Raw genomic sequence first — 10,129 nt, forward strand, 5'->3', positions numbered from 1 at the left:
ATGCCTTCTTCTCCCATGTACTCCCATTTCCGGGTCTATGTCATCATCCCCTCCAGCTTTACCTATTTTTACGTTTGATACTTCCTGTATTACTTCTTCTCTACTTATTTGCTCTAATTCTATGTTCTCGTTATCTTGATATGTTTCATTACACAATTTTCACAAATGTTTTTATCTCAGGTTTTAGTAATAGTACTGAGGTATGATGTTTTTTATTCCATAGGGATCTCGCTTGTGTTGAGATACTTAATATAGAAATAATAAAAGCCGTAACATTCTATTATACAAACAACCCATGAAATAAAAATAGGACACAATTAACAAGAGGATTTGTAACATCAAAGGGATTGTTGTTGCCTATCCCCCCTTTATTTAAAATATACCTCGAAAGGGATTTAAAAAAATGAAAAAATTAGAACAATGGGATTCATATCACCAACACTTTGGTATAATATACGCTCAACTTTGCAGACGATCAACTAATAGTGGCTCAAGATTATGACGATTTATGCTATATAGGTAGTCCGAAAATTAAATAAAGAGTTATGATATAAATATATTTAAATCAGACTTACCAAATACCTATTTTAAAGGCAAAAACTTTCGATCAGTACGTAATACCGGTTCTGAAACATGGAACGAAAACATGAGTTTTTAACAACAACATAGTCTACAAACTCAAAGTAATTCAGAGAGCTATGGCATGGAGAATGCTCAACATTAAGCTCAGTTATCGCAAATGCAATGACGAAATACGAAAACGATCAAAAGTAACAGACGTAATCCAAATGATTACCATGTTAAAATGGAACTGGGGAGGACATTTAAAAATAATGGGAGAGAAGCGTTGGATGAAGTGGATTATTGAACGGAGATTAAGAACAAATAAGAGAAGTAGAGGCAAACCAGTTGGACTGATTATATCAAAAGTCTGGCTGATCACTGTTGATGATGAGCACGATATTATAGGGGGTACAGAAGTCAATAAAAAGAAAATCGAATACACTTGTGCATTGGAAGACAAAAAAAGGTCTAATTTTAGACAATATAACCACGATAAAGCCACGATAGAACTATATGCCTATGGATCAGAAGATGGAGAAATACAAAAGAGAATAACGCAGGCAAACAGAGCTTATTTTGCCCTCTCCCATAAATTTCGGCCTAAAAATGTCCAACGAAATACAAATATAAGAATCTATAAAACATATTCGACCAATAGCATGCTATGGCAGTGAAGCATTGGTCCTAAAAGAAACATCCAAAAACAAAACTCGACACATTCGAAAGGAAAGTACTGAGGAGAATACTAGGACCTGTGAGAGAAAACGGAATCTTTAGAAGCCCAGAAGAAACGAGCTTTATCAACTTTATAAGGAAACACCCCTGTCCGACTTCATTAGAATACAAAGACTGCAATGAGCCGGACATGCGATAAGAATGGGAGAGGATACGCTACCAAAAAGAGCACTGAATGCTAGAATGCAGGGAAAGAGACCGGTTGGAAAGCCAAGAAAGCGCTGGGAAGACACAGTAAACAACGACTCACAAGCCCTTTTAGGAGTCCGTGTATGGAGAAGAGCAGCCACAGATAAGCAAGGGTGGAGGCAAAAAATAAAGGAGGTCAAAGCTCAATTTGGGCTGTAGTGCCGTAGGCGACAAAAATAATCTATGGAGGTTCAACGAAATCGGAGGTAATAGCTCATATCCACCTTCAGTGACTGCACTAATATTTGAATTATTAATTTATGCAATTATTAATTTATGCGTTTGCTGCAACTGAATATATGGAACGGCATGACTCAGTAGGAAAGATCTTTCATTAAGAGATAGCTATCAAAGTGGGACTCCTCCATCTCCTATATTCTATATTATCAATACGTTCCTGAGAGTATGCTTGAGAATGACAATTACAAAACTGGGATTACAAACCAAGCGGTGTCAAATAATGAAACATATTTCGTATTAGTCAATAAATTCATGAGACAAACAACATTAATTGATATGGCGATACCTAACAAAAATAATCTACGTGTCAAATATAACGAAAAGATCGCCAACTACGTAGATTTGGAAGTACCAGACAATACCTATTATTCTCTCTACTACTGGAATCATTCCGAAGAACATTCTAGAAACCATAAAATAGTTGGGTCAGAATGAACATATCTATAGATAGACCATATTGAAAGCTGTACCACTTTTTGAACATTACACGAAAATTTTTGGGAGATACTCGAGCATACCAAGTCACCTAGGGCTCGATAGCACGGAAAGAGCGCCACTAGAGCTCAATACTTTTGATACCGTATGTATCTGGGATGAGTGAATTTTCCCCTTAGAAGAAGTAAGAGCCGTGTGCCTAAATCTGAAATAATGGAGGTTTAAAATGGTCAAAAACAGATATAGAAAACACTGCTCTTCAACAGAAAACAAGAACACTTCTCACAAAAGGCACAAAAATATCATCCACTCAGTGCAGTAGAAAGAATAACATTACTGCGGCACTACCATCAACTTTAAATAGCGCAGTTTGGGCAGTAGATGAAACAGCGCTGCTTTCTGGCACCTTTCTAAGCCAGAAAAAATGCTAACCTGAATGAGTAAACCTCTGCATGTGCGACATCTCAATGAGATCAGCCAAAAATATGTCGGCAATATAGTGTCGAACTATTGGTTGACTTCAGGATATTTGCCGAAACAGGGGGTTTCCTAGTGGCCATTCAAGATCAGGTTATTCCAACTAAAAATTACCAGAAATATGTAGTCAAAGACGCTCAAGTCCAAAATGACAAAAGGCGATATGGATGTCAAGCAAAAAGAAAATATCCAACATCTTACAGCGGGCTCACAGAGCTGTTAGTCGATACCGATTATAAAGAACGCCATGGCCCATGACTCAGTAGGAAATATTATGCACCAGGATATTACCCAGTAAACTACTACTTCTCCAAACCCACCATCTTCCTTGTTATCAATACGTCGCAATATCGAACGTGAGCCGTACGGCTAAATCTGGATAATGATAATAATATTTTCGGTAAATCTGCCCCCGTCCCCCCCTATTATGAATTTCTAGATCCGTGGCTGCCGACATGTAGTATCATTGATTATAAATATTCCACTATTATGTATTCCACAATATTATGTATTCCACATTATGTATTCCACAATATGTATTATTTATTAATCAATGGTAGTATGTAGTAAGTAATTTAGTAGTTTATTTATATTTTAAATTTGAATTTTAATCTTAATTGATGATAACTTCTGAACAAATAACATTCTTGAGTTTTATTTCTGTTAGATTCTAAACTGTCATATAATTGTTCTTCGATTGTTTTCGAAACCTAAATACCCTACTGGTAGCGCGCTTTCAAGAGTACACCCCAGGGCAGGTGAGCCATACGGCACATGCGAGTTTTTTACTAAAAAACCCTCGAGAATGAATTGTAGGGGCTGCGATTCCAGTTTTCAGCGTTTTTAAAAACTTACCACAATGAGATTTCTTTGAGTCAGTAAATCACATAGAACGTGAAAGTGCTGTTTTCAAATTATGACACAGTCACCGGTGACAGATTTAAAAAAGAGGTATTGGATTTAAAAGTACTTTTGGGGGGTAAAAAACTCGTGCCTAGAATATAGTGGTGGTTTGCACTTTGTTAATTTGCTAGTCGCACTTACGGATAATAAATTCTCATTTATAGAGGGTTTTTATGGAATAATTGCTGTTGTATTAATGATTTATTGGCGCTGACAGTATTTTAGGGTGGATTGAGGTTGGACGGTTTTAAAAGAGTAGGCGCTTAAATTTGTCAAAATATGTAGAGAAATGAGTCATTATTTTGAAACATTTTTACAATACCTTTTGTTCTTTCTTTCTCTCTCTGTCTCTCTGTCTCTCTCTCTCTCTCTCCCTCTCTCTTTTTCTCTCTTTGTTTCTTTCTTTATTTTTTTCTCCCCTTCCTTCTACCCTATCATGGTGTCGGATTTAGGCCAGCTACTTTAATTTCCATTTACCCATCTACTCAATTCTTTTCTATTTCCTGCCAGTATTTTCAATTGCTCCAGTGATTTTGTTTAACTTTTCCCGTCTCTACTACTTGCTCTATACATTTTTTTTGGTAAGTTTCTTTTTCTTTTTACGACATTATTTGCTTCGTGGACTTTTCTTTTAATTCTGTTGGGTTGCATACTCATCAAATGCCCATACCAGTTCATTTATCTATTTGCTATTTTAGTCATTACTGGTTCTTAGGTTTGTCCTGCTATTATGTTTTTCCAGAATTGTCCAGTTTTAACTTGCATACAGCATAGTCGGTATCACTATTCTGTTATATATTTTTATCTTATTCTCTCTTCTAAGTTCTCTTTTCACCAGTATTGGAGCTAACGCATAGTATAAACTTGTTTGATTTCTTTGCTCTATTTGTTATATCTCAGTCTATTTTTTCGTCATTAGTAATTATACTTCCCAAGTATTCGTAAGTTGTAACTATTTCCAGTTCTGAGTTTTTACATTTTATCTTTATTTCATTATCTTCCTTATCTTCTTTGCCGTTGATTATCATTATCTTACTCTTTCCTAGTTTATTTCCATTTTTGGTTCTTCTATTTGTCCTCTCCGTATATCCATTAGTTTCTGCATTTTATTCTCGGAATCTGCTATTAGTACTATGTCGTCCGCATCCGCATACATTAAGGACTCTGTTGTTACCGGTTGTAATCTATGGTATTCTATTATTTTCTGTAGTTGGTTGGTTCTTACTGTAATATTTCTGATCAATTCGTTCACTACTATTATTTAATAGCAAAGGGCTGAGATTATTTTCTTGTTTAATCCCTCTCTTCCTATTAAATTCGTTGATTTTTCCCCTATTATTTGTATTATTCCTTTATCTCTTTGTAAGTACTTTCTGTAATGTTTTTCAATACATTTATTTTCCTCAAGCATTTCCCTATAATCTGTCTTTCTATCGTGTCCAATGCTGCTCTTAGGTCTATGAATTGAATACTAGTTTCCCCTCTCGTCTATGCTTCTTTCCGTTAGGTTCCCAATATTATATTATGTTGTCATTTGTCTATCTTCCTGGTCTAAATGCCGCTTGATCTTCTCCCAATTAAATTTCTGCTTCTTGTCTTACTCTCTTCTCTAGTATTGTCGTTTGTTATTTCTATTATTAAGTTTAGTGCAGAAAATTTATTCATTTACATAATTTTCTGGGTTCTGCCAGCTGGAATGGGATCTATCCCTGCTTTTAGGAACCGAGTGATTGCCGGTATAAGCAATCCCCCACCTACTGACCATCGGCTTCGGGCGGACGAGTTGGTAGGTGGTAGGGCACTCTTTTGTCCTGGGGCTGAGAAACCGGCCCCAAAGGCGGAAGAATCAATGGTTTGGTCAACGATATAAGAATATAGAAGGCAACGAGGAAACCACTATATTAAATATCCCTATGGATATCTCTAGTACAATCATAATGGCTGTACAACTCAATACAAACTCGCTTACTGATCATGGACATCGAAGACCAAGATCGGGCAAGAGAGGTCATTCCCATGACCACAGGGCGTCCCAGGTCGTTAATATGCAAAATCCCTGAGAAATACCCAATAACACACCTTTAAGAAAAATCCACACGAATTGTCTGAAGAGGATAGCTACTTGGAACGTTAGGATGATGGCTCAATCAGGAAAAATCCAATGCGCAATCAAAGAAATGGAACGCATGAACATAGCAATAATGGGCACAAGCAAAATGAGGTGGCCTGACTCAAGTTATTGTGACATAGAAGACTACAGAGTATACAATTCAGGATCAGAAAATGGTAAATATGAAAATGGAGTTGGAATTATCACACATAAAAGTATAGCCAAACATGTCATCAATTTCATACCAGTGAACGATAGAATCTTGTTACAAATAAATACGTCACCGGTGAATACAAACATCATTCAAGTCTATGCACCCACAGCAGACCACAGTGATGAAGAGATATCAGAATTCTACAAACAATTAAGCAACCTTATAAGAGATATACCGAGACAAGAACTCCTTATAGTCATGGGAGATTTCAATGCGAAAATAGGTAACGGAAAAGAAGGGCAACATATTGGACCACATGGATTAGGAGAGAGAAATCAACGCGGAGAAACAATGAGTATCTTTGCAGCTGAGCATGACTTAATCGTGCTAAACACATTTTACAAACTACCACCTAGAAGCCTGTATACGTGGAAATCGCCTAAAGACAACGCAGAAGAGGTTATTATAAGAAATCAAATAGACTATATGCTTGTTAACAAAAGATATCGAAATAGTTTCAACAGTGTTAAAACCTACCCAGGCGCTGATATTCAATCTGACCACAATCCTCTAGTGGGCGTGTATAGAACCAAGTTAAAGAAAATACGCGGAAAAACTGTAAAAAACATGACATAAGAAAACTGAAATTTAGCGAAGTAAAAGAAATAGTCAGCAAAACATTAAATAGACAATTCAAAGAAATCGATAATACAATGGAAAGCACAGAAAATAAGATAGAATCCCTTAATAAAACGATAGGCGACATTAAAGATACTTTTATGAAGAACAAAGAAGGTAAGAATAAGACGTGGATGACGACAGAGATTCTGCAACTAATGGAAGAAAGAAGGAAAAACAAGAACGATAACTCCATGTATAAAACATTACAGCGAGAGATACAGAGAAAAATCAGAGAAGCCAAACAGAAAGAACTGGAGAAAAAATGACAAGAAATGACTTCAACGTGCATAAAAAGGTAAGAGAAATTACAGACAAATTTAAAACCAGAAGAATAAGTAAACTTGTTAATGACAACGGAGAGATAATCGTGGACAAAGAGACTATCAATACCTGGAAAAATTACATACGAAATTTATTTTTTGATGAAAAGGAGAACCAGTCTAATGAGCCATACATTAAAACTTTTTCTTAAAATTATACATCGTAGAATATACAAGCTATGCGAAGAGAGAATACAAGACACACAGTTTGGATTCATGAAAGGCGTAGGTACAAGAGATGAACTGTTTAGTCTACAGGTTTTATTTCAAAAATGCAGAGATATGACTTGCGATATTTACACCTGCTTTATGGACTACCAAAAAGCATTTGATACAGTTCAACATCGAAAAATGATGGATGTTCTAACAAAAGCCCAAATGGATGATAAAGACCGACGTATAATACAATATTTATACTGGAACCAATCAGCCACAATAAGAACGAATCTTGGAGGTGAACCAACGGAAGCGATCCAGATTCTGCGAGGTGTTAGACAAGGTTGTATACTTTCACCTATATTATTTAACCAGAGGAAATATTTAGTGAAGCCTTGGAAAATTGCGAACATGGAATACTTCTAAATGGAGAACGCCTAAACAACATCCGCTATGCAGACGACATCGTTATTTTTGCAGACAGACAGTTTGAACAGTTTACAGCAACTAATAAACAAAGTAAATGAAGTAGGGGAATACGGGGCGGAATGGACCGGCGGGGCAGAATGAGATTTGTATTTTTTGAAGTGTGTATTATGCTGCCATCTACGATATTTGGTAGTAAACTACGCTCCGATGAGTAGTTCTGTATCTGGTAGTCGCCATTGTTCACTGCGAAGCGAAGGTGTTATTTATAACGTATTTGTGAATTTCAGTTGTTTTGTTGCATATTTTGTCCATTTAAGATTTGAAGGTAGGTGGTTAAATTTTTCTTATTGCTTATTCAGCATTATGTACTATTGAAATAGACATTTTAGCTTGCTGTAAACCCCCATAGTTCTTTAAAATATTGCTATATAACCTCACAAAACTTTGAAATTCGAAATAACGAACTTCGGGGCAGAACGGTACGGGGCAGAATGAGACATGTCTCATTCCGCCCCGCTTTATCTTTTGTTGCTTAAGAAAAAACTACCTTCAAGTTTTCTTGTTACATATGGTGCGAAATTATGTTAGAAAAACAGAGAGACAAAGTTGGCCTGTAGATTCTATGGAACAGGCAATATCCGCAGTAATTGACGGTAATACAAGTTTAGACAAAGCCTCGTCCCAATATGGTGTACCAAAATCAACATTGGCTCGATATGTGAAGAAAAAGCGGGATAGTCCGGAATTTCGCATTAACAAACAGTCAGGAAAATTTACGTGTATTTTCAATGAACAGCAGGAGTTAGAACTTGCTAATTACGTTAAAAACATGGAAAAAAGATTGTTTGGATTATCCATGAAAGATTTACGCAGGCTAGCGTATCAGTTGGCACACCGCAATGGAATCGTTCATAATTTTAACCAAATTAATCAAACAGCAGGACAAGACTGGATTAATGGCTTTTTGAAGAGACATCCCGATTTAAGTATAAGAAAACCTGAGGCAACCTCTGGAGCTCGTGCGATGGGCTTTAATCGGGTAGCTGTAGCACAATTCCAATCTCTTCTAAAAGAATGCATTGATAAATATAAACTGAATTCTGATCGTATCTTTAATTGTGATGAGACCAGATTGTGAATTAGCGTGAATCCAAAAGGACATTCTAAAATCATAGCAACGAAAGGGAAACGGCAGGTAGGCACGCTAACATCATCTGAGAGAGGTGAAACTGTGACTGTGGAGTTGTGTTTTTCTGCCAGTGGATCTTACATGGCCCCGATGTTAATTTTCCCCAGGAAACGGAAGCAGCAAGAGTTCGAGTTGGGTTTGCCACCTGGAGGTTGGGCAGAAGTCTCCGACTCGGGATGGATTACAACCGAAACGTTTGTCAGTTGGTTTAAAAAATTTATATATTTTTCTAAGGCCACAAAAGATGCTCCTGTTTTGCTTCTGTTCGACGGACATTCGACACATACGAAGAACATTGAACTCATTGATCTTGCTCGAGATAACGGAGTTATATTGCTCTGCTTTCCTCCCCACTGTTCGCACCGTCTTCAGCCTTTAGATGTTTCACTGATGAGGCCTATTAGTATTTATTATGAAGAGGAAGTGCGAAGATGGTTAAGATCAAACCCTGGAAAAGTAGTGACTTTATTTCAGATTGCATCGTTGTTTGGAACTGCATTTATTAATGCAGCTACAATGAAGACAGCACTGAACGGCTTCAAGAAAACAGCAATTTGGCCTCTAGATGTTAATGCATTTACTGAAGACGATTTCCTTCCATCTGCACCAACAGATATTCAAATAGAAATAGATGATAATTTGGAGCCCAGAAATGCCAATGATTTGTCAACGACAAATGAAGTAGCCGAGGAGGAACAAATTAGTCAAAATGATGCCACCACTGAACTCATCGGAACAAACTCTAAAACACCAGCATCTAACGGTGAACACCTACCCGTTCTTCCTCAGTGTTCATGGATGCCAGATCCTGTTCAAATTCCTTCAGGTAAAAGTAACCTAACGTCATTTCCGACTGCTTCTCCTCAACATGTTCTACCGATACCGAAAGTGGAACAGAATAAGAAAAGAACTTCTCGAAAAAAAGGAAAAACAGCTATCCTGACTTTATCGCCATATTTCGAAGAGTTGAAAAAGGCCAAGGAAGAAACAAAAACTAAGGCGGCTAAAAAAGTAGAGCGAGTAAAAAGAAAAGTCAGCTTCAGTAAAGACGGAAGTAAAGCCACTAAAGAGAAAGTGGTTAAAAAGAAGAGGGTGTTGTTAAATAAAGATCTGAAAGACAAGACAAGAAACTCTGATTCCAGTGACACTGAAGATGATGCCGAGTGTTTATACTGCCAAGACTTCTATTCAACTTCCAATGAAGGATGGGTAGCATGCTCATCGTGCTACAGTTGGGCACATAATTCTTGTGCAGACGTAGATAGTGAGGATGATGAATCAGTTTTCATCTGTGAATTATGTGTAAATTAAAAATTGTGTTAGGCGTAATATTAATAAAAGTTATTTCCCACTAATTATACTTTTTTCCATGCTTTCCTTATGACTGTATTCATTAAAACCTATTAAAAAAATTAAATCCCGTTCTGCCCCGCATACGGGGCGGAACGGGAAAAGTGAACTACTTTTCGTATCAAGTAAAATTGTCAACTTTTTTTATTTTTTCTAAAGTTTTATTCTATTTATTATCTTTAAGAATAATTGATTAA

At 36.7% G+C, this 10,129-nt stretch overlaps 1 protein-coding gene across 1 annotated transcript; it reads left to right on the forward strand.

Moving 5' to 3' along the window:
* Window positions 1-2,788: 2,788 nt before the first annotated feature.
* LOC126886069 (uncharacterized) lies at window positions 2,789-9,893 on the forward strand. The gene is made up of 2 exons (XM_050652911.1): window positions 2,789-2,858; window positions 9,196-9,893. The coding sequence occupies exons 1-2, from the start codon at window positions 2,789-2,791 to the stop codon at window positions 9,891-9,893; spliced, it is 768 nt and encodes a 255-aa protein (XP_050508868.1).
* Window positions 9,894-10,129: the final 236 nt, after the last annotated feature.

This window comes from Diabrotica virgifera, chromosome 6 (assembly GCF_917563875.1).
Source record: "Diabrotica virgifera virgifera chromosome 6, PGI_DIABVI_V3a".
NCBI lineage: Eukaryota > Metazoa > Arthropoda > Insecta > Coleoptera > Chrysomelidae > Diabrotica > Diabrotica virgifera.